The sequence below is a fragment of the Salvelinus fontinalis genome, chromosome 8 (genome assembly GCF_029448725.1).
Source record: "Salvelinus fontinalis isolate EN_2023a chromosome 8, ASM2944872v1, whole genome shotgun sequence".
Classification (NCBI taxonomy): Eukaryota; Metazoa; Chordata; class Actinopteri; order Salmoniformes; family Salmonidae; genus Salvelinus; species Salvelinus fontinalis.
Genome location: NC_074672.1, coordinates 30,293,511 through 30,320,075, shown reverse-complemented (window position 1 = coordinate 30,320,075; position 26,565 = coordinate 30,293,511). Strand labels below are relative to the sequence as shown.

At 41.5% G+C, this 26,565-nt stretch overlaps 1 protein-coding gene across 3 annotated transcripts in view; it reads right to left on the bottom strand.

Moving 5' to 3' along the window:
• Positions 1-20,574, bottom strand: part of LOC129861085 (dedicator of cytokinesis protein 3-like) — an 80,470-nt gene extending 59,896 nt beyond the window's left edge. For 2 of the 3 annotated variants that reach the window (XM_055932190.1, XM_055932191.1), the window contains exon 1: positions 19,797-20,572. In XM_055932190.1, coding sequence (XP_055788165.1) covers positions 19,797-19,833 — 37 coding nt within the window. In that variant the 5' untranslated portion in view covers positions 19,834-20,572. Of the gene's footprint in view, positions 1-19,796 lie in introns of all 3 variants that reach the window. The other variant, XM_055932189.1, reaches the window with a different exon arrangement.
• Positions 20,575-26,565: the final 5,991 nt, after the last annotated feature.

Genomic DNA, 26,565 nt, shown 5'->3' with positions numbered 1-26,565 from the left:
TCCCGACTCCCAGCGCACTCGTTACACAAGGAAAACCTTGGTTTCACTGAGCTCTGTGCTGCAGTGTCTACGGTTTACCTTGGTATTTTTTACTGTTCTTTGCTGATACAAGTATCAAACTATGACACTGACAGTCACATATAAATATATGAACACAAGTTTGTTTTAAAAAATCCTCATGGAAATGTATACAGTGGGTGTATCAAGCAAGAAGGCAGTAACTGCCGTCTAGGGTCAAAGGTCACGGTCAATATAAATAAAAAAATAACTCATAGTAAGACAACCACATCTCTGATCAGCTTACAGTTAATTTGTCTGGACAAATTTTTTTTATTCAGTTTCACTCTGAGCAGTTACTACTCTTTTGCTTGATAGGGCAGTATAGTGTACTACCTCTTAATATGTCTAAATGGTATGTCAGTCGAGTAGCAGAGTAACTTAACAGCAGAACATAGCTGTAATTTCTACAAAGCCTCAGTATAAGACAAACATGTTTGACGATGACAGGGCTCCATTGATGATTCCAAAACCCACAAATGGTGGCCCTTGGAGGAGAGTTCTGTGTGAGTCATTATGCTAATGACCCAGTCAGGGGACCCAATGGGAGAGGGGGGGGAGGGGGGGGGCAGGGCGCCTGTTCTGTTTATGGGAAATGAGTGCTTAGTTCCTCTGCTACGGTAGTTATGGCAACAGATCACATACAAAACTGTAGGGGTTTCTTCAATGTATAACTGCTGCAGGGATCTGGGCATTTTAAAATGGCAGGAATATAGATGTGATGTAATCATGAGTACAGGGCATAGATCAGATGGAGACAGAGATGGAGAAAGGAGTGAGAGAGAGAGAATCTGAACATTAACCATCTAAAAGTGACAAGAGAGAAAGAGACTTGAAGAGGGCTTGTCACCTTTTTTTAAACTCTGCTTCAGGCTATTACCAAACAGGGATAAACATTCTCTACTTACAAGTCCTCTTCTATTAACATCCTCTACTTCATTTAAATGGCTAAATTACAGTGGAACCATTATGAGAACCTCAACAGAGACACCCATGTCAGAACAAGATGGTACTGTTTCAATGTAGAGTGTGGTTTTATTTCACAGACCATGTTGACACTACTCTCTCACTGATTCACTCGCTGAAATCTGGAGCGAAGTTATCTCCAAAGCATATCTCCAATTTCACCACCATTCCCCATATTATGCCTCAAACGTATTTCACTATATAGGGAATTGAGTGTCATTTGAGACACAGACCCAAAAACAAGCAAACAAACAAATCTGCATTGTTTAAAAGTATTGAACTCACTTCACTTTTCTATTACAGGCCTACTATATATGATGATGTACTGTAATAATTGCCTCAAGCTGCTTTACTAGTAACACACATTGTCTTTGATCAGAGGCCATAACCTTAATGGATCACATGGTCTGTGGCACCAAAGTTCCCGGCCGTCAACACCCCAACAGTACAGTTACTTCACTCAGTGTGCAGTGTCACAATTACTCAAACAGTTGAGTTCAGCCAGAGTTCAGATGCTTACTGAAAATGTTGATGGTGTGAATAAGATACACTATGGTGTGTGATTAGTTAGTTTTGTCGAAAGCAAGGCATTAGGGCTGCACGATATGGGCAAATAATCTTTTTTTTTTTTTTTTTTACCAAATATTGTTATTGCGATTGTACTTGCGATTTAGATCAAAACACTGTGGGAATCATAGAATCGGAGTACTCATTTTATTTCTATGGTTGGTGTCGTTTGGCATGACAACTAATGAAAAAGACAGGTATAGTAGAGGTTGTTGTGACAGTTTAAGATCCAAAGTGTTGGTCAGTTTCCCAGGGGACCCTTATTTCATTTGAATGTTACATTCATGGCATAAAAAAAAGTGAAACGACGTGGATATTGCACATCATAATATTTTAATTTAGATTCAAATGTGATTAATTGTGCAGCCCTACAAGGCATTTCCACAATGATAATCATCAAGTGGAGTGAGTAAAAGAAGGACAACCAGAACAGTAATGGCTTGCTCATACAAAAACACAAACAATAAAGGAAATGTTAGTCTTATACTAAAAGTAGTAATAAAGTGAAACAATGATATCTAAATGGGCTTCTTATAGCCTAAACATTTATATTGATGAACAAGTTATGGAGTATTAGGTTGCATGAAGTGTTGATGATTTGCCACAACCGGTGTTAGTTCATGAGCCTCTTTACGATAGCTATTAAGTCTGAATATGGCATAACTCTGTTTGGGAGTTGTTCCTAATTCCTCAACTTTGGAATTCAGTACAGCTTATTTTTGCAGAGATTCAGCTGAAGCTATTTTTTAAGGGTAAAATTTCAGTGGGGCCCACATGACAATGTACGATGATGGCAGATGCTGCAGTTTTGTGCTCCCTGTTGTGTGAAAACAGACACGGAATAAGCCACACACACAAAAACAGGGGCGCGCACACACACACACACACGCACGCACGCACACACACACACACACACACACACACTCGGGCATGCACACAAACACACACAAACACAGAGAGAGAGACATGGTTACACGGAAGACAGAGATCAAGGTTACATCAGTGATGCTTTGTAAATGAGTTAGCTCATGGTGTGATGTTACAGACTCCTATCTGTCATCCTTTGTTAGGTTTGTAAAGTGAACGAGAAAAAAAAGAAGCTCAGTTTGAGGTGAACCTTCTTTTTTAAAACAGTGCATGAACTGTTCACTTTTCTATCACAGTGACTATCTACAAAGCCATTTGTACAGTTGACTCTATCTCTTCAACCCAGTGAATCTAGGCCTTTACAGTGTGTGTCACTCTCTTAGTCCCCAGGCTCAATCAACCATGCAAATAGCTTCACTTAAATATGCACCGCGCACAAAATCATCATTATTATCCAACAATTTTTGTGGTCATCAAAATGCCACAACGTGGAAAAATTGTGAAATACAAAATGATAAATCAAAATGAAAATCAAAGTAGCCTCTCTGGTGATTAGATAGATAATGAACTCCAGACTGAAGTCACAGTCTTCCAAGAATGATCTATTCTTTCACCACAGACAGACATCACTCATTGTAAAGACAGCTTTATTGAAAATGCAGGAGTTAGATTACTGTTTTCTCTGTTAAATGTTTATTCTGTGTTGATTATGGAATAATTTAGCACACCAGGTCAGGAGAACATGCAGCTGAGAGAGAGACTGTACAAGACTGTACTGTATATGCCCTGTAGACCTGACATACTCTGCAGTGTAAAGGGCAGCAAGCATCAAACCCCACCAGCAAGAGTAAATTACAACCCTCTTTATTTTAGAACTGCTGGGCCTACCTCATATGAATTTAAGGTAAAGCAATATTTACATAGTAATTATATTGACAGGGACAGCATAACAACAGTACAATATGAATTGAAGCTAAATCAGAAGCTAAAGCAATGTATTTACATAGTAATTATATTGGAAAGGTCAGCGTAAGGACAGTACAGTGAGGGTGGACATTGTTTCTAAGGGGGCGTTATGGTACCATGATGAATGTAGACAAGGGAGTATACTAACAGACAGGGTTGGGGAGTAATCTGAATACAAAAAAACAAACTGTAATCAGTTACGTTTCCAGCAAAAATATTGTAATAAGATTACAGATACTTATGTAAAACTAGAGGATTACCTTTAAATTCAGAAAGGATGTTTTCTCAATGATGTTTAATTCAGCATTGAAAAAAGATGCAAGTTAAAGTTTTTTCCACCTGAGCGAGTCTGACCACAAGTCAGTGACCACTATGATGACACAACGAATGCATTTGATAAATCCTTTATGTCTTCTAATGCCTCTTAACAGGAAAGTAATCATATTACATTACAGATTACAATACTGTGAGACGCCTAAGACAGCGCTACAGGGAGACAGAACGGACAGATGATCATCCTTACAGTGGCAGACCACGTGTAACAACACCTGCACAGGATCGGTACATCCGAACATCACACCTGTGGGACAGGTACAGGATGGCAACAAAGTTACACCAGGAACGCACAATCCCTCCATCAGTGCTCAGACTGTCCACAATAGGCTGAGAGAGGCTGGACTGGGGTCTTGTAGGCCAGTTGTAAGGCAGGACCTCACCAGACATCACCGGCAACAACGTCGCCTATGTGCAAAAACCCACCATCGCTGGATCAAACAGGACTGGCAAAAAGTGCTCTTCACTGACGAGTCGCGGTTTTGTCTCACCAGGGGTGATGGTCGGATTCGCGTTTATCGTCGAAGGAATGAGCGTTATACCGAGGCCTGTACTCTGGAGCGGGATCAATTTGGAGGTATAGAGTCTGTCATGGTTTGGGGCGGTGTGACACAGCATCATCGGACTGAGCTTGTTGTCATTGCAGGCAATCTCAATACTGTGCGTTACAAGGAAGACATCCTCCTCCCTCATGTGGTACCCTTCCTGCAGGCTCATCCTGACATGACCCTCCAGCATGACAATGCCACCAGCCATACTGTTCGTTCTGTACATGATTTCCTGCAAGACGGGAATGTCAGTGTTCTGCCATGGCCAGCAAAGAGCCTGGACCTCAATCCCATTGAGCACGTCTGGGACCTGTTGGATCGGAGGGTGAGGGCTAGGGCTAGGGCCATTCCCCCGAGAAATCTCCGGGAACTTGCAGGTGCCTTGGTGGAAGAGTGGGGTAACATCTCACGCAAGAACTGGCAAATCTGGTGCAGTCCATGAGAAGGAGATACACTGCAGTAATTAATGCAGCTGGTGGCCACACCAGATACTGACAGTTACTTTTGATTTTGTTCAGGGACCATTATTCAATTTATGTTAGTCACATGTCTGTGGAACTTGTTCAGTTTATGTATTAGTTGTTGAATCTTGTTTTGTTCATACAAATATTTACACATGTTAAGTTTGCAGAAAATAAACACAGTTGACAGTGTGAGGACGTTTCTTTTTTTGCTTTGTTTATATACAGTATATAGAGCACCAGTCAAAAGTTTGTACACCTACTCATTCAAGGGTTTTTCTTTATGTTTACTATTTTCTACATTGTAGAATAATAGTGAAGACATCAACACTACGAAATAACACATGGAATCATGTAGTATGCATAAAAGTGTGAAACAAATCAAAACATATTTTAGATTCTTCAAAGTAGCCACCCTTTGCCTTGATGACAGCTTTGCACACTCTTGGCATTCTCTCAACCAGCTTCACCTGGAATGGTTTTCCAACAGTCTTGAATGAGTTCCCACATATGATGAGCACTTATTGCCTGCTTTTCCTTCACTCTGCGGTCCAACTCCTTCCAAACCATCCCAATTGGTTTGAGGTCAGGTGATTGTGGAGGCCAGGTCATCTGATGCAGCCCTCCATCACTCTCCTTGCTGGTCAAATAGCCCTTACACAGCCTGGAGGTGTGTTTTGGGTCATTGTCATGTTGAAAAACAAATGATAGTCCCACTAAGTGCAAACCAGATGTGATGGCGTATCGATGCAGAATCTGTGATAGCCATGCTGGTTAAGTGTGCCTTTAATTCGAAATAAATCCCTGACAGTGTCACCAGCAAAGCACCCCATCACACCTCCTCCTACTTCATGCTCCTCCTCCTCCATGAACTACACATGCGGAGATCATCCGTTCACCTACTCTGCGTCTCACAAAGACATGGCGGTTGGAACAAGATATCTCAAATTTGGACTCATCAGACCAAAGGACAGATTTCCACCGGTCTAATGTCCATTGCACGTGTTTCTTGGCCCAAGCAAGTCTCTTCTTATTATTGGTGTCCTTTAGTAGTGGTTTCCTCTGAACAATTGATGTTGAGCTGTGTCTGCTACTTGAACTCTGTGAAGCATTTATTTGGGCTGCAATTTCTGAGGCTGGTAACTCGAATGAACTTATCCTCTGCAGCAAAGGTAACTCTGGGCCTTCCTTTCCTATGGTGGTTGTCATGAGAGCCAGTAACATCATAGCACTTAATGGTTTTTGTGACTGCACCTGAAGAAACGTTAAAAGTTCTTGACATTTTCCGGATTGACTGACCTTCATGTCTTAAAGTCATGATGGACTGTCGTTTCTCTTTGCTTATTTGAGCTGTTCTTGCCATAATATGAAGTTGGTCTTTTACCAAACAGGGCTATCTTCTGTGTACCATCCCTACCTTGTCACAACACAACTGATTGTCTGAAATGCATTAAGGACAGAAATTCCACAAATTAACTTTTGATAAGGCACACCTATTAATTGAAATGCATTCCAGGTGACAAGGTAGGGACCTCATGAAGCTGGTTGAGACTGGTACTGTGTGTATGTATATATTGGTACTGTGTGTGTATATATATATATATATACATACACACAGTACCAGTCATGGCGAAGGGTGATTCATCACTCCAGAGAATGTGTTTCCACTGCTCCAGAGTCCAATGGTGACGAGCTTTACACCACTCCAGCCGGCGCTAGATATTACACATGGTAATCTTAGGCTTGTATGCAGCTATTTAGCCATGGAGACCCATTTCATGAAGCTACCAACGAACAGTTCTTGTGCTGATGATGCTTTGCTTCCAGAGGCATGCTTGGAACTCGGTAGTGAGTGTTGCAACCGAGGACAGACCGGGACAGCTCTTGCAAGGCAGAAATTTGACAAACTGACTTGTTGGAAAGGTTTCATCCTATGATGGTGCCAAAGTCACTGAACTCTTCAGTAAGGCCATTCTTCTGCCATTGTTTGTCTATGGAGATTGCATGGCTGTTAGCTCGATTTTATACACCTGTCAGCAACGGGTGTGGCTGAAATAGCCGAATCCACTAATTTGAAGGGATGTCCACATACTTTTGTATTTATAGTGTATATATACAGATGATTATACAATTTTATACAGATGATATATACAATTTTATTTTAAAATGTTTGCTACTGTAGGTAACCTTAGCTAGAGTTTTTCAGCTGTACCTGCGCCAAAACTCTGGTATTTTTCATTCTATAGCTTGTTCACCATCTTCTTTTTAAATAGTGAGCCAACATGTTTTCAGCACTTCTATTTCCCTGACTGATCAAAACTTGTTTTCTCATGCTCTCTCGTCTCTGCAGAAGACATATAGTGAGCAATATAAAATCGCACTATAGAATCGTGAGAATTGCAATACATATCATATCAGCTCCTTGTATCACATACTGGTAATTTCCAGTTCTACTTCTTTCCTAGTTTGAGAAACCCTTTCCCAGATCCACATGGCTCAGTTAAAAATTACAAATGGGCCTTTTCTGTTTGGCGCCAATGAGTCATGTTGTTCAGCATGACCTGAATGAACGCTCACTCACTCAGACACACATTGTATCGCTGTTCGCAGGTTCTGCTAAGCTAACCTTGTGCCACATGAGTGCCCTAGCGCTTCTGTCAGATCTGATTCCAGAACAGCAGCCACAGCTATCTGAGTGAGCATGGCACCCATCTGCAGTGGAGGTCACATGACTACTTGATGATGACCTCATTACCTTTCATTACTTTTTAGATGACCACAAGGCTGCCTGGCCAACCTGCAGCGGTGGAGAGAATCAATGGTTGTGTCCTCAGGGGGTTAAAACCATGAAAAAATGGTGCTTAGGGTACTCTAATCTCTGTAATCCCCCTCACAATGGAACAGTAGCTGTATGTCCTGCATTATGTACTTGCTTATGGCTGTCCATCCACATCATTGTCCAAGATGGCATTGCTCCAAATTTCCATGACTTTCAAGTTTATTGCTGTATTGTGTTGCACTTGAGCCATTACATGTGGAGGTGCAAGGGCAGGCCAATGTCAGAGCCACGAGGGGCAGATGTTTCTGAGGCAGAGTGAGAAGTGGCAGTCATACAGTACAGTATGTGTATAGCTATCTTTACCCCTACCATATAAACAGCTTTCTTTATCCCTACCATATAAACAGCTATCTTTACCCCTACCATATAAACAGCTTTCTTTATCCCTACCATATAAACAGCTATCTTTACCCCTACCATATAAACAGCTTTCTTTATCCCTACCATATAAACAGCTATCTTTACCCCTACCATATAAACAGCTTTCTTTGTCCCTACCATATAAACAACTATCTTTACCCCTACCATATAAACAGCTTTCTTTACCCCTACCATATAAACAGCTTTCTTTACCCCTACCATATAAACAGCTTTCTTTACCCCTACCATATCAACAGCTATCTTTACCCCTACCATATCAACAGCTATCTTTACCCCTAACATATCAACAGCTATCTTTACCCCTACCATATAAACAGCTTTCTTTACCCCTACCATATAAACAGCTTTCTTTACCCCTACCATATAAACAACTATCTTTACCCCTACCATATAAACAGCTATATTTACCCCTACCATATAAACAGCTATCTTTACCCCTACCATATAAACAGCTTTCTTTACCCCTACCATATAAACAACTATCTTTACCCCTACCATATCAACAGCTATCTTTACCCCTACCATATCAACAGCTTTCTTTACCCCTACCATATAAACAGCTTTCTTTACCCCTACCATATAAACAGCTTTCTTTACCCCTACCATATAAACAGCTATCTTTACCCCTACCATATCAACAGCTATCTTTACCCCTACCATATCAACAAATGTATTTACTCCTACCATATAAACAGCTTTCTTTACCCCTACCATATGAACAGCTATCTTTACCCCTACCATACCAACAGGTTTCTTTACCCCTAACATATCAACAGCTATCTTTACCCCTACCATATCAACAGCTATCTTTACCCCTAGCATATCAACAGCTATCTTTACCCCTACCATATCAACAGCTTTCTTTACCCCTACCATATCAACAGTTATCTTACCCCTACCATATCAACAGTTATTTTACCCCTAACATATCAACAGCTATCTTTACCCCTACCATATCAACAGTTATCTTACCCCTAACATATCAACAGCTATCTTTACCCCTACCATATCAACAGTTATCTTACCCCTACCATATAAACAGCTTTCTTTACCCCTACCATATCAACAGTTATTTTACCCCTACCATACCAACAGCTTTCTTTACCCCTACCATATCAACAGTTACCTTACCCCTAACATATCAACAGCTATCTTTACCCCTACCATATCAACAACTATCTTTACCCCTACCATACCAACAGCTTTCTTTACCCCTAACATATCAACAGCTATCTTTACCCCTACCATATCAACAGTTATCTTACTCCTAACATATCAACAGCTATCTTTACTCCTAACATATCAACAGCTATCGTTACTCCTAACACATCAACAGCTATCTGTACCCCTACCATATCAACAGCTATCTTTACCCCTACCATATAAACAGCTATCTTTACCCCTAACATATCAACAGCTATCTTTACCCCTACCATATCAACAGCTATCTTTACCCCTACGATATCAACAGCAATCTTTAGCCCTCCCATATCAACAGCTATCTCTACCCCTACCATATCAAATCAAATGATATTTGTCACATGCGTAGAATACAACAGGTGTAGACCTTACCGTGAAATGACCTTACCAACAATGCAGTTTTAAGAAAAATAAGAGTTAAGCAAAATATTTACTAAATAAACTAAAGTAAAAAATAAAATAGCAACAATAAAATACCTATAATGAGGCTATATACAGGGAGTACCGATACCAAGTCAATGTGCGGGGGTACAGGTTAGTCGAGGTAATTGAGTTAATATGTACATGGTAGGGTTAAAGTGACTATGCATAGATATTAGATAATGAACAGTGAGTAGAAGGAGCGTGAAAAAAAGGGGGGTGGGTCAATGCAAATAGTCCGGTAGCCATTTGATTAACTGTTCAGCAGACTTATGACTATGGCCCACCCGTCTCCCCCATCTCATCAATGGCCAACCGGCTTATACGGTGAGGCGTCTCCTGAAGGTTCGACCTCGGGGCAGGGGGTTCTAGTACCTGGTTGACTGGGAGGGTTATGGCCCGGAGGAGAGGTGCTGGGTCCCCGCCAGGGAGATGCTGGACCCAAGCCTCATCGCGGATTTTCACCTGGACCCCAGGTGGCGACCCTAGATGGGGGGGTATTGTCACACCATGACCTGTTTTGACCTGTCATTGTCATTGTCTTCACCCCTCTCCAGGTGTCGCAAATCTTCCCCATTATCCCCTGTGTATTTATGTGTTCTCTGTCTGTCTGTTGCCTGTTTGTCTTGTTTGTCAAGTCAATCAGTGTTTTTGTTATCAGCTCCTGCTTTTTCCAGTCTCTCTTTTTCTCGCTCTCCTGGTTTTGACCCTTGCCTGTCCTGACTCTGAGCCAGCCTGCCTGATCACATTGCCTGTTCCTGACCCTGAGCCTGCCTGCACCTTTGCCCCACCTCTGGATTGTTGACCTCGGCCTATCCTGACACTGAGCCTGCCTGCCGTCCGGTACCGTTGCCCCACCTCTGGTTCACTAATCCCTGCCTGCATTGACCTGTCTGCTGCTTGTCCCTGTTGGAATATTAAACCATTGTCAATTCGACGCGTCTGCATCTGGGTCATACCTTGATTCCTGATAGGTATAAAGGTCCTGGGTGGCAGGAATCTTGGCCCCAGTGATGTACTGGGCCGTACGCACTACCCTTTGTTGCGCTTTGCGGTCAGAGGCCAAGCAGTTGCCATACCAGGCTGTGATAAGACCAGTCAGGATGCTCTTGATGGTACAGCTGTAGAACTTTTGAGGATATGAGGACCCATGCCAAATATTTTCAGTCTCCTCAGGGGGAATAGACGTTGTTGTGCCCTCTTCACGACTGTTTTGGTGTTTTTAGACCATGATAGTTTGTTGGTGATATGTACACCAAGGAACTTGAAGCTCTCAACCTGCTCTACTATAGCCCCATCGATGAGAATGGGGGCGTGATCGGTCCTCCTTTTCCTATTGTCCATGATAATCTCCTTTGTCTTGATCACATTGAGGGAGAGTTTGTTGTCCTAGCACTACACTTCCAGGTCTCTGACTTCCTCCCTACAGGCTGTCTCATCGTTGTTGGTGATCAGGCCTACCACTGTTGTGTCGTCAACAAACTTAATGATGGTGTTGGAGTCGTGCTTGGCCACGCAGTCATGGGTGAACAGGGTGTACAGGAGGGGACTAAGCACGCACCCCTGGGGGGCCCACATGTTGAGGATCAGCGTGGAAGATGTGTTGTTGCCTACCCTTACCACCTGGGGGCCGCCCGTCAGGAAGTCCAGAATCCAGTTGCAGAGGGAGGTGTTTAGTCCCAGGGTCCTTAGCTTAGTGATGAACTTTGAGGGCACCATGGTGTTGAATGCTGAGCTGTAGTCAATGAATAGCATTCTCATGTAGGTGTTCCTTTTGTCCAGGTGGGAAAGGGCAGTGTTGAGTGCAATAGAGATTCCATCATCTGTGGATCTGCTGGGGCAGTATGCAAATTGGAGTGGGTCTAGGGTTGCTGTGACGATGGTGTTGATGTGAGCCATGACCAGCCTTTCAAAGCACTTCATGGCCACTGACGTGAGTGCTACAGGTCGGTAGTCATTTAGGCAGGTTCCCTTGGTGTTCTTGGGCAAAGGGACTATGGTGGTCTGCTTGAAACATGTAAGTATTACAGACTCGGCCAGGGACAGGTTGAAAATGTCAGTGAAGACACTTGCCAGTTGGTCAGCGTATGCTCTGAGTACACGTCCTGGTAATCCGTTTGGCCCTGTGGCCTTGTGAATGTTGACCCGCCATGGCGAGCGTGATCACAGAGTCGTCCAGAACAGCTGGTGCTCTCATGCATGCTTCAGTGTTGCTTGCCTCGAAGTGCGCATATAAGTAATTTAGCTCATCTGGTAGGCTTGTGTCACTGGGCAGTTCGTGGCTGGACTTTCCTTTGTAGTCCGTAATAGTTTGCAAGCCCTGCCACCCCTGACAAGTGTCAGAGCCGGTGTAGTAGGATTCAATCTTAGTCCTGTATTTACGCTTTGCCTGTTTGATGGTTAGTCTGAGGGCATAGCGGGATTTCCTTGAAAGAGGCAGCTCTCCCCTTTAGCTCCGTGCAGATGTTGCCTGTAATCCATGGCTTCTGATTGGGGTATGTACGTACAGTCACTGTGGGGATAATGTCATCGATGCACTTATTGATGAAGCCGGTGACTGATGTGGTATACTCCAATGATATCATATGAGACCCGGAACATATTCCAGTCTGTTCTAGCAAAACAGTCCTGTAGCTTAGCATCTGCATCCTCTGACCACTTCCGTATTGAGCGAGTCACTAGTACTTCCTGCTTTAGTTTTTCCACTAGGAGCACCGCCTCTGGATGAGTATTTTCTTGTTTGCGTATGGCTTTATACAGCTTGCTGAGTGTGGTCTTAGTGCCAGCATCGGTTTGCGGTGGTAATTAGACAGCTACGAAAAATATAGATGTAAACTCTCTTGGTAAATTGTGTGGTCCACAGCTTATCATGAGATACTCTACCTCAGGTGAGCAAAACCTTGAGACTTCCTTAATATTTGATTTCGCGCACCAGCTGTTATTGACAAATAGAGATGGACTGCCAACCCTTGTCTTACTGGAGGCAGCTGTTCTGTCTTGCCGATCAACGGAAAAAACAGCCAACTGTATATTATCCATGTCATCATTCAGCCACGACTCAGTGAAACGTAGGATATTCATTTCATCTCGCTGACTAATTCTCAGGATGTACCCTGACCTGCGTCCCTTGTATCGGTGTCTTCTCTTCATGCGAATGGTGGGAATTTGGGCCTGGTTGGGTATCTGGAGTAAATCCTTTGCGTCCGACTTGTTAAAGAAAAAATCTTTGTCCAGTTCGAGGTGAGTAATCGCTGTTCTGATATCCAGAAGCTATTTTCGGTCATAAGAGACGGTGGCAGACATAAACATTACACAACAAGTTGGAAATCGCAAATTCAACAATGAGTTCTTTGGAAGGAATCGGTGACAGTGGCTAAGTGCAAGCATTGCAACTGGGAAGTCAGACTGGGAAAATATATTTTGAACAATCATTCAACTCGGAATTGTAAATATTTTTCTTTGATGACAAAATTTGCCATAAAAAGACCGTCGCGCACAACAAGTTGAGTCCAAAAATGTCTTATATGCAGCTTCAGAAATGATGTAATATGACGGGGAGATATGGTCAGTCATATCAGCTATGTTTTTTAAAAAGTCAGTATATGAGGCTGAATGAACTGTTTAGCTGCCAGACAAGGCTCCGCTGATAGCCAGGTGTAGCAGTGGTAAGGATTCACTCCATGGTGATGAAAAGAAAGCTCTGCTGTTGGGACAGCTTTATGTGAGCCCTAAACGTTTGTGCGCATCGCTTGTTGCCGTTATAGTGCAATTAATGTATTGTTTAGTGTTGTGTAGTGGCTTTGCTGGCATGCATCTAAAAAAAAAAGTTGGGGAGTTTGCACCACCAAGATTTACATGCTAAAATCACCACTGCCGCCGGCCAGTGTCACACTTCCGCATCTGCGGTGAAAGGTGACAGAGCTAGAGAGGTGTTTGTCAGACCATGAGACATCCTGAAAATCTTTCTTCTCACTAAACGTCTGTAGCGTCCAAACAGTTTGACCTAGAAACTATTATGACTACTCTATGGAAATGGTGTTCTCTGTTTCTATGACCCCTACAATTGTCAGGAGACTCGTCGATGTGCCAACTTCTGTTTTGTACCATCTGAACCATTTGGGCTACTAATGGGACACCACGGTGGAAAGGGTAGATTCTCCTGAACACAATGGTGTTCTCCTTTTTGCTTTATGACCCACACACTTGTCATAGGACTCCTCTGAAGGTAACCAGTACCGGCTTTAAAAAAACAAATGAAAGTATGAAGATAGTTTTGTGCCTACCCAAAAAAAGGGGTTAGGGGTAAATACGTATGTGTAAAAATGTTTTTAATTTATTTTTTACATCTCCTAGATTTTTGTTCAGCTTCTGTCAAAGCTTTGGATGTGTGTAAAACCCTCCCGTCTAAGTTGCCTTAATATTATATGTCCATGGGCAGCAATTATGGTGCCTGTAGGCCTAACTGAGACATAGTCTACTTAAAACAAGTTGTGGTTTCGTTTTTATTAGAACTTGATAAAAAAGTATTTTGCCTACATCAGTGTAAATGTTATGTATATACAGTTGAAGTCAGAAGTTTACATACACCTTAGCCAAATACATTTAAACTTTAAAGTTTTTAACAATTCCTGACATTTAATCCAAGTAAGAATTCCCTGTCTTAGGTCAGTTAGGGTCACCACTTTATTTTAAAAATGTGAAATGTCAGAATAATAGTAGAGTGAATTATTTATTTAAGCTTTTATTTCTTTCATCACATTCCCGTTGGCTCAGAAGTTTACATACACTTAATTGGTAGCATTGCCTTTAAATTGTTTAACTTGCGTCAAACGTTTTGGGTAGCCTTCCACAAGCTTCCCACAATAAATTGGGTGAATTTTGGCCCATTCCTCCTGACAGAGCTGCTGTATCTGAGTCAGGTTTGTAGGCCTCCTTGCTCGCACATGCTTTTTCAGTTCTGCACACAAATATTTTATGGGATTGAGGTCAGGGCTTTGTGATGGCCACTCCAATACCTTGACATTGTCCTTAAGCCCTTAAGTCCTTAAGCCATTTTGCCACAACTTTGGAAGAATGCTTGGGGTCATTGTCCATTTGGAAGACCCATTTGTGACCAAGCTTTAACTTCCTGACTGATGTCTTGAGATGTTGCTTCAATATATCCACATCATTTTCCATCCTCATGATGCCATCTATTTTGTGAAGTGCACCAGTCCCTCATGCAGCAAAGCACCCCCACAACATGATGCTGCCACCCCCGTGCGTCACGGTTGGGATGGTGTTCTTCGGCTTGCAAGCCTCCCCCTTTTTCCTCCAAACATAACGATGGGCATTATGGCCAAACAAGTTCTATTTTTGTTTCATCAGACCAGAGGGCATTTCTCCAAAAAAGTATGATCTTTGTCCCCAAACCGTAGTCTGGCTTTTTTTATGACGGTTTTGGAGCAGTGCCTTCTTCCTTGCTGAGCGGCCTTTTCAGGTTATGTCGATATAAGACTTGTTTTACTGTGGATATAGATACTTTTACCCGTTTCCTCCAGCATCTTCACAAGGTCCTTTGCTGTTGTTCTGGGATTGATTTGCACTTTTCGCACCAAAGAACGCTAGGAGACAGAACGCGTCTCCTTCCTGAGGGGTATGAAAGCTGCGTGGTCCCATGGTATTTATACTTGCGTACTAATATTTTTACAGAGGAACGTGGTACCTTCAGGCGTTTGGAAATTGCTCACAAGGATGAACCAGACTTGTGGAGGTTTACAATTTTTTTTCTGAGGTCTTGGCTGATTTCTTTTGATTTTCCCATGATGTCAAGCAAAGAGGCACTGAGTTTGAGGGTAAGCCTTGAAATACATCCACAGGTACAAGTCCAGTTGACTCAAATTATGTCAATTAGCCTAATCAGAAGCATCTAAAGCCATGATATAATTTTCTGGAATTTTCTAAGCTGTTGAAAGGCACCATCAACTTAGTGTATGTAAACCTTCTTACCCACTGGAATTGTGATACAGTGAATTATAAGTGAAATAATCTGTCTGTAAACAATTGTTTGAAAAATTGCTTGTGTCATGCACAACGTAGATGTCCTAACCGACTTGCCAAAACTATAGTTTGTTAACAAGAAATGTGTGGAGTGGTTGAAAAACGAGTTTTAATGACTCCAACCTAAGTGTATGTAAACTTCCGACTTCAACTCTAATTCCATATTGAAGCCATGCAATTACTTAGAACAATGTGAACTGCTAACATGTTAAACATATTTAGCAAAGATGGGATAGGCTTACATTTTGAAATGTTCTTTCTGTAGGCTTTTTAAAAAACTAACCTATAAGGAATAACATTCGAATTGGAGTTGTTGTCAGTGCAATACATAACAAAACGGAAATAAACAACTTGAAGCAACCACATATTTAGCCATGGAGCATGTTCTGATTGGCCAGTGAGGAGTCATGCCTCGACACACCTACAACTAATGTATTCATCAAAACCCAGCCCTTTCGCGCCACTGCCACCTCTTGCACTCATAATTCCTGCAGTGAAAATAGCAAAAATATTTCTGGCACACCCCCACACCCCCAGACTTATATACGCAAATATTTACCATTGCATTAGGTTTGTTAAAATAGCCCGTAGATTCTTTAGAGATGCTTCCAATCAAATCTGATATCTCAATTTCAGTTTGTAGCTTTCAACATGGGACATTGTTTTAACAGCTTCAAACATCAACCCTCAGCATCAGCCCACCAATCTGAAGAATATGATGTGCCTTTTGATTACTCTGGCAAAATTCAGAGCAGTAAAACAAAATGGACAGGTCTTTTAACAGTGTGTATGCCTCCGGCTGTCGCCTACATAATCATCTGCATTAGTGCTTATCAATTCAAGTCAAGTGGGCCTACCTACAGGGTTGCACATTTTGTTCTAACCCACCACACCATTAACACGTGACTATCAGTTGATTATCTGAATCAGGTCTGTGCACTGCCATGTTGTGATAGCAAAATTGTGCAACCGGAATTGAAAAACGCTGCTGGGCAATTCCTTGGTAACAGAATTACACTGAGACTCAGATATTTCACTCTAAAATATATGACAAACAACAAACAATGATTTAAAAGTTTAACAGAACATACAAATCTATGCACAAGGAATACTTTTAACAATTTACACAAAACATTTCACAAAAACACATTTATTAAAAGAACTATGCAGATGCAAAGTTTGTTAACAGAATTACGGTAAAATTTCCCTTATTATGAGACCACGTTTTCCAAAAACTCTGTTAAATATCTGTTCCGAATTTAGATTAAAATATTTCTGCAGAAAGAATGGGGTGTCCGCTATGACATCCCCGTGTGGTCCCGTGTGGCTCAGTTGGTAGAGCATGGTGCTTGCAACGCCAGGGTTGTGGGTTCATTTCCCACGGGGGGACCAGGGTTCAATTCCCACGGGGGGACCAGGATGAATATGTATGAACTTTCCAATTTGTAAGTCGCTCTGGATAAGAGCGTCTGCTAAATGACTTAAATGTAAATGACATGACACTTTGAAAAAAGGGCAGTAACAGGTGACCCAACTGTCGTTTGTGACTACTATGATTTCCCATTGTATTCAATTCAATTGCAGTAATTCCGTTACCGATTTGGTAACAGCATTACACATTTGAATCACTTAATAATTCATAAACAAAATTGATATCAGTAACAATTTAAATAAATGGTAAGTCTCCCTTTACTTCGACTTACTTCTGTGAACGTTCATTATCCTCCTTATGAGGGAGAGAAATCTGAAAATATTTTAAAGATATGTGGGTTTTTGGTAACGGAATAACAAGGCACAAGGCAATGTTTCTTTAACTTACAGAAGGCAAATAATTTATCCAAAATGAATTAGAAGTGTTGATATTAGTTGGTAGGAGAATTTTACTTCAACATTATTGTGTTTGTAATAACTTTTTTTTAATGTTCTGGTAGATCCCTTTTCCATCTGTTTGACCAGGAATCAAAGCCATTACATATGCCTACTTTTTTAAGATGGAAAATGGTTGAAAAATATATCAATGCCTTCATTTCCCAAAAATATAGACTCCTTGTTTTCATTTGACACCCAATTTGAAATTCACCTATGAACTTCACATGTTGGTGATCATGGGTCATTTTATATGGAAATGACCTGGACGCGGCTTCCCAAAAGCTTCGTTAGAACCATAGGATCCTAACCAATTTAGCCTTAAAATGCTTTTGTGAAACGGGCTCTGGTTTAAATGCTCTGCCTTCCACATTTCAGCACTTTCAGCACCACGGACAGCGATACGCTAAACGCGGCTCGGCCAGAAGTTGGTTTAAGTGTCATTTTCAGCTCCGTGAACATCGACAAAAAAAAGCATCTGTTTGAACTTGAAGCATCAAGGGTAGGCTACAGTACGCTGCGTGCTCTCATCAAACTGTTGCTTCTCTCCTCCTCCAATGTCAAATCAATAGTTTTCAGCCTTTGTTTCCTCTTTGTTGAACACCAATCAATAGTTCTGGAGTCTGGGTATTTTTCGAATCTACAGTGTAATACAAACATGCAAAGCCGTGTGTGTGTGTGTGTGTGTGTGTGTGTGTGTGTGTGTGTGTGTGTGTGTGTGTGTGTGTGTGTGTGTGTGTGTGTGTGTGTGTGTGTGTGTGTGTGTGTGTGTGAGAGTGTGTGTGTGTGTGTGTGTGCGCGCGCGCGCGTCCGTGCGTGCATTTTGAGCGAACTGATTCAACATGACTCATTCAAATTGCCAGGAACAGACTTCTCCAATACTACTGATACGATTGTCCACTACCTCTAGGGTTACCAGTGGTGGAAAAAGTACACAATTATCATACTTGAGTAAAAGTACAGATACCTTGATAGAAAATTCATCAAGTAAAAGTAAAAGTCACCCATTAAAATACTACTTGAGTAAAAGTCTAAAAGTATTTGGTTTTAAACGTACTTAAGTATCAAACGTAAATGTAATTGCTAAAATATACCAAAGTATCAGTAAAAGTAAAAAATCATTTTAAATTGCTTATATTAAGCAAACCAGACGGCACCATTTTATTTTGTTTCTTTTTATTTACAGATAGCCAGGGGTACACTCCAACACTCAGACATAATTAACAAACGCAGCATGTGTTCAGTGAGTCCGCCAGATCAGAGACAGTAGGGATGACCAGGGTTGTTCCTCTGATAAATGTGCGAATTGGACCATTTTCCTGTCCTGCTAAGCATTTAAAATGTAGCGGGTACTTTTGGGAGTCAGGGAAAATGTATGGAGTAAAAACGACATTATTTTATTTAGGAATGTAGTGAAGTAAAAGTTGTCCAAAATATAAATAGTAAAGTGCAGTTACCCCCCCAAAAAACACTTAAGTAGTACTTTCAAGTATTTTTACTTAAAGTACTTTACACCACTACTAGCACTTTCCAAATAATTCGGCCTACATGGACCGAGCATGAAGACGAGGGATGGGGTAGCGTTGGTTGTAGTATGCAAGTAGCAACTATTGTAGTAGCGAGGTAGTCGTGGTGCTATGTTATAAATGCCGACAAGTATATGGCCTACGCATTGTCAGACTCTAAAACGTAAGCTACACCTGTTGGCAGAACGCTATCTCATTGCCCCCTCGTGGTTTCCAGTCGAATAGCCTTTTCAGCGATATAGGCTCTGCCGCTCTTCAACACATGGATAGAACAGTATGATTGACGCATTTACAGAACTCTAAAAATTAAATGTAGTATATGAATGAATGATAAGGATACTGTAGCCTTATAGGTTATATGGGTATAGACACTGGTGATACAGTCTAATAGAGGTAGCCCATCTAGCCCATAAAAGGGTATAAGGCTATCATCCCACGCAATAACCTAGGCTTTGCATTATCTTATTTTTGACCGGTTATCTTCAGCCATTAAGCACAGCTGATAAACTATATGGTTTGTAAACTATAATTAGGCTCACATGATTTAATGATATATGAAACATTAATTGAAAGACATTGTGATCGTTAGCTGAGAATATCCTACAGTAGCCTAGCCTATAATAACCTGTATGACCAAACATGATATCATCACAACGCTTCTTCATTAGAAAATAAGCAGCTTTGAATGAGAAAAGTCAATGAAATTGAAAACAAGCAATCAAAAATGACAAATGTCTATATAAATACAGAATGGACTCACCAACTCCGATTTTTTCATCTTCTGTTGGTATCCACATTTTGGATTTTTTTGTTATTTTCCCACCAGGAGACCAAGCCTCATTCTGTCGATATCGTGGGAGAATGTAGCTAAATGAAAGCTATAAGAATATCCCCGACTCCTTCGATACGAACGGGATAATCTCCATAGAAATCTATAACATAAAAAGGACCACAAATGTCTTAACCCGCGATTTCTTTATCTCCCGGGTCTGCTCTGCTCGCCGTCTCCTAGTCACACACTGATGCAGTCTCTGTGTCCACCTACCCAACACACACGGTAATCTAATCTCTGAACGCTATTATTGCAGCAGCATCTCGATAGGAACGGGAATAGTTTTTTTAAAGGTTTATTTATTTATTTCCCAGTTAGTCATTAGCCTATGGCTCAGCTACCAAATCAGATATCGGGTCCCACTCCCGGCGGAAGAGTTGAGTCGTTAGATGATAATTAGCAGTCGTGATATTGTCCGCCGGTCCAAACTGGTCTTGGGGTGCAAGAACAATTCAGAAACTGCGATATACCGTAAAATGCGCCATCTTCATGGTCATCACGACTCGTTTAGTCAATACCGATGTGTCAAGCATTTGCAAATGTAGATTGGACTGTCGGAGAGTAACTCGATGGCAATTGCATCTATCACTAACTGCGCTTTCACGGTCATGGGCTACCTCGGCAGCATCTGATTTCACTGCGCTTAAAATTGAATCTGCTGAACCAAGCTGCATATGCTATTAGACTACATCAGTTACTGGAACCAAGACAGGTGTGGTAAGGCTTCTCTAGCCGATAATTACAGAAGAATAGGCCAACCACCATCAGAAAATGGTTGCAGAACCTCTATTGGTCCAATAAACACTGAACATACTCCTTGGGATATACATTTTGGATTTTGGTCTATGTTTAATTCACATGAATTAATACAAAAATGTGAACTTGCTCTAATTACAGTGCATAGCCTACTCAATAAAACCTAAAAAAAAAACTATTCCTCACATCACATTGGCAATGTCTTCTGGTTTGGAGGGCATAGGCCTAAGTTATGATCAACTGGTAGCCTAGATTGTATTCAGAAACAACCCCTTGTCAGAGGATATAGTGTGATAGTAACCTGCATGTAACGTTCTCACAGATAAACGCCATACACCATTGTGCACTTAGCGTGGGCTGTTGCAGGTGGGTGTTGAAAATGCTACTGTGCTGTATGCAGGCCTATACCCAAATGGACCCTCTCCCCAGGATGACACCTGCGGTTTTGTCTATTCATCTGCCTGTGTTTTTCTCAGAATCTAAAGACTAGTTCCTTCTTCTGCATTGCTGTACAATGTGATCCTTGTTGCCCTCAATAGCCTCCAACATCTCAGTGGGTTCTTGAATCTAGTCTGCCCCTCTCTCCAGTGCTTGCTCTTACTGCATCGCTTAGTGGATTCAGAAAGGCAAAGGTTTTAAAGAATGCTGCCTGCTTGCCAGTATTGAAACCTATTAAAAATCAACTCAGACTAATCCTCATGAAATTATATTTCTAGGGAAAACAATCTAATATTTCTGTGCTTGAAAACCAACACAGCTACCTGGAGTATTACATCATCACCCCATTGTCCTGGGTGATGGGTCAGAGCATGGTATGATCAGCAGAATGTAGTGCTGTATATTGAGAAAAAAATATGTTCCTGATTCATTTGTTTTACTGTAGATAAAGCTGTTTCCTGTGTAATTAAACAGATTTATAGAACGTTATTATCTGATGATTGACCGTCTCAGAATGTGTCTTGTAATTACAAATAAATCTATCTCTGATGTTCAGTTCCATAGAGTAACTAGTGTGTTGGATGCTGAGTAGGAGGAAGGGCAGTGTTGTGCAGTGCTATGTCCTCATCACAGAGACTCCATACTGACTCCCATCCGTCATTCATCTCAAGTGGAACACTGTGGGCGGTGTTTTAATCACATACATAAAACTGGATGAGTGTGTGTGCAGGTTTAGCACTACAGCACGGGTCTTAGCTGATACAAATGTGTAGAAATGAAATGTAAACATCTAGCTTGACATATGATTCCTACTCTTATAGACAAACATGTGAAAATGTCAACACTGCAAACGTGTTTCCTCCACATGTAAATGTGACGAGTTTACAGCATATTTCAAAGATGAAACATTAGGCTGGGTATCAGACAAACAAGACCTGATGAGAAGTTTGATATGTGCCCTAGCCTACTATGCAAAGTCACTACGGATTTATTTTCCCTGGTTGATACAGACATTCTCAGGAAAGTGATATCACAACTTAAGCTTTCTGCTTGCCTTCTCAATCCTATCCCCACCCCACCACCTTCTTCAAAACAGTTTTTAATTGCATATCTAAAGAAGTGCAAGCTATAGTTAATCACTCCCTGTTCACAGGCATTTTCCCCACTGTACTAAAAACTGCTATGGTGAAACCCCTTCTGAAGAAAAGTCATCTAGATTCTTCAGTTTTTAGCAATTTTCGACCAATCTCCAAGCAACATTCTGGAAAAATTGGTTTTCAAACAACTAAATGCCTTTTTAAGTGCCAACTGTATTTAAAAAAAATCCAATCTGGTTTTCGTGCCCACCACAGCACAGAGACAGCCTTAGATAAATTGGCAAATGATCTTAGAGCCAACACCAAACAGCTCTCTGTCCTTGTGCGCTTGGATTCAAGTGCTGCATTCGACCATGCTGACCATGATGTCCTTCTGGACAGACTGGAGAGGTGGTTTGGCCTCTCCGGTCTCGTTCTAAATTGGTTTAGGACCTATTTAACCGGTTGGGAGTTTTTTGTCACCCTTGGTGAACATAACAGAGAAAATACATGTGGTATTCCACAAGGTTAAATTTTGGGTCCAGTACTGTTCCGTTTATATATGTTACCCCTTGGCAGCGTTATCAGAAAGCACAGCATTGATTTTCACTGCTACACAGACGATACACAACTTTGCATTTCCATGTCACCAGAGGATTTTAGCTCCACAGATAAATTATTAAACTGTATTGGTGATTCAAATACTTGGATGGCTCAACACTTCCTCCAGCTACATCACAGACAATAAAGATAAAACACCAGGTAAAAAACCTAGGTGTTTTTTTAGATTCTGAACTCAATATTGAATCACACATTAGTAATGTGACCAAAATACCTTTTTACCACCTGAGGAACATTGCCACGGTGTGGCCGTTTCCCTCTAAGGGTGATACAGAGAGACTCATCCATGTACAGAGAGACTCATCCATGCTTTTATGGATACTGTCCTGTCTGTTCTACCCAAGAAAGCCATTGGTCAACTCCAAAACATACACAATGCTGCCACATGGGTACTGACCAAGAACAGATGGGGGGCACACATTACACTGGCTACCTGTGAGTTTTAGAATTCATTTTAAGATTCTTCTATTGGTTTTTAAATCAATCCACGATTTTTCACTACAATACATGTCAGGCATGCTTTTAACTTATGTACCCAGTAGTTCCCTCAGGTCCTCTGGCACTGGCCTTTTAACTATCCCAAAGCCTATAACCAATAGGCATGGAGAGGCAGCCTTCAGTTCTTATGCCCCCAGCCTCTGCCAGAGAACCCGAGGGGGCCGAAACTGTGGACATATTTAAAAGAGATCTTAAAACATAATTTTAGCTTTGTTTTTCCTTGGGTAGCTTTTTAGTCATTCAGTTTTTATTGTTATTCTATTGTTTTTTTGTTGTAAATATTTTATTTTCATTGTTTTTATGAGTTTTTGCCTGTGAAGAACATTGCATTGCATTCCATGTCTGAAAAATGCTGTATAAATAAATCTCGATTTGAACACAATGTAAATACAGTGGGGCAAAAAAGTATTTAGTCAGCCACCAATTGTGCAAGTTCTCCCACTTAAAAAGATGAGAGAGGCCTGTCATTTTCATCATAGGTACACTTCAACTATGACAGACAAAATTAGAAAAAAAAATCCAGAAAATCACATTGTAGGATTTTTAACGAATTTATTTGCAAATTATGGTGGAAAATAAGTATTTGTTCACCTACAAACAAGCAAGATTTCTGGCTCTCACAGACCTGTAACTTCTTCTTTAAGAGGATCCTCTGTCCTCCACTCGTTATCTGTATTAATGGCACCTGTTTGAACTTGTTATCAGTATAAAAGACACCTGTCCACAACCTCAAACAGTCACACTCCAAACTCCACTATGGCCAAGACCAAAGAGCTGTCAAAGGACACCAGAAACAAAATTGTAGACCTGCACCAGGCTGGGAAGACTGAATCTGCAATAGGTAAGCAGCTTGGTTTGATGAAATCAACTGTGGGAGCAATTCTTAGGAAATGTAAGACATACAAGACCACTGATAATCTCCCTCGATCTGGGGCTCCACGCAAGATCTCACCCCGTGGGGTCAAAATGATCACAAGAACGGTGAGCAAAAATCCCAGAACCACACGGGGGGACCTAGTGAATGACCTGCAGAGAGCTGGGACCAAAGTAACAAAGCCTACCATCAGTAACACACTACGCCGCCAGGTACTCAAATCCTGCAGTGCCAGACGTGTCCCCCTGCTTAAGCCAGTACATGTCCAGGCCCGTCTGAAGTTTGCTAGAGAGCATTTGGATGATCCAGAAGAAGATTGGGAGAATGTCATATGGTCAGATGAAACCAAAATATAACTTTTTGGTAAAAACTCAACTCGTCGTGTTTGGAGGACAAAGAATGCTGAGTTGCATCCAAAGAACACCATACCTACTGTGAAGCATGGGGGTGGAAACATCATGCTTTGGGGCTGTTTTTCTGCAAAGGGACCAGGACGACTGATCCGTGTAAAGGAAAGAATGAATGGGGCCATGTATCGTGAGATTTTGAGTGAAAACCTCCTTCCATCAGCAAGGGCATTGAAGATGAAACGTGGCTGGGTCTTTCAGCATGACAATGATCCCAAACACACCGCCTGGGCAACGAAGGAGTGGCTTCGTAAGAAGCATTTCAAGGTCCTGAAGTGGCCTAGCCAGTCTCCAGATCTCAACCCCATAGAAAATCTTTGGAGGGAGTTGAAAGTCTGTGTTGCCCAGCAACAGCCCCAAAACATCACTGCTCTAGAGGAGATCTGCATGGAGGAATGGGCCAAAATACCAGCAACAGTGTGTGTGAACCTTGTGAAGACTTACAGAAAACGTTTCACCTCTGTCATTGCCAACAAAGGGTATATAACAAAGTATTGACATAAACTTTTGTTATTGACCAAATACTTATTTTCCACCATAATTTGCAAATAAATTCATTAAAAATCCTACAATGTGACTTTCTGGATTTTTTTTTCTCATTTTGTCTGTCATAGTTGAAGTGTACCTATGATGAAAATTACATCTCTCATCTTTTTAAGTGGGAGAACTTGCACAATTGGTGGCTGACTAAATACTTTTTTGCCCCACTGTATAATATTCTGTTGAACATTGGTTGGTTAGTGACAGTCATTGAGAAGATGGTATGGTAGAGAGTGGTATACTGCACCATCTGGGAACAGCAAACCTGGTATTTTAGTTACAGGTGCAAGGGAATAAACTCAATTAAAATGAACTTCAATCAATGTAATAGTATTTACAAGGTAATTACCAAACAATTACCTACATCTGATGAACGTCTTGCTTGAAAGATGTTTTACAGATGTTATTGTATAGTTTAATACTGTTTCCCCTGATACGTTTGGCTGAGGGAATGTTTATCACTCTGTATACCAGAGGGTTGTGTGGATCACTGGTCTATGGGCACTGGGAATGTCTACCACAGCAAGAGGTGATATCAGTTTCAACACCCTCCATTCCATCATACCACGGAAGCCAGAGGGGGAGGTAGTAAGAACCACGCAGTGCTTCCTCATCAATCATTTACCTACAGCCACTCCAACTCTCCATCTCACACACACACACACACACACACACACACACACACACACACACACACACACACACACACACACACACACACACACACACACACACACACACACACACACACACACACAAACAGCAGCTCTCTCTCACACAAATACACAGTTCAGCTCTCGCTCTCCATCTCTCTTTCATACACATGCAACACACACCTCTTCAAGTCATGCTTTGCCCTCCAGTTTAAAATCTCTCTCACACACACACACCTCTGATCAAACACAGCACAGCAGGGGTGCAACTTTCACTGGGGACGGAATGGCATTCCGAAATGGCATTTTTGTCCCCCCCAGTTTTATAATTGGAATGTGATGCAAAACGGGGCAACGGGGTGCTTTAGGACCATGCGGATGCCTCCGAGTGGTTGGGTAGGCTGTTTGGAATGTTTATCCGACTGCATTAAAAAATATATATAATACCCCCCCCCCCACTTCTAAAACCAAAGTTGCGCCCCTGCAGCACAGACACTATATGCTACTCTCTTATGGACACACAGACTAATGCATACATCGGTCCTCCATCTCTTCCTCTCATACAGCAAGTAAATTCATTCAAACAAAATAGCCTCTGCTTGCAACAACACCCACACAGACAGAAAAATGCATTTATTTCTGCTCCCTCTCCTACACTTAGGCAGACACTATCCCGCCTGTTTTCAGCATAACACAGACTCACACACATACCCTAGCTCTCCCAATCACACACTCTCATACAGACCAAAATACATACACACACATGTTGAATTCTGTCCAGGAAACTACACTGAATAATAATATAAAATGCAACATGCAACAATTTCAAAGATT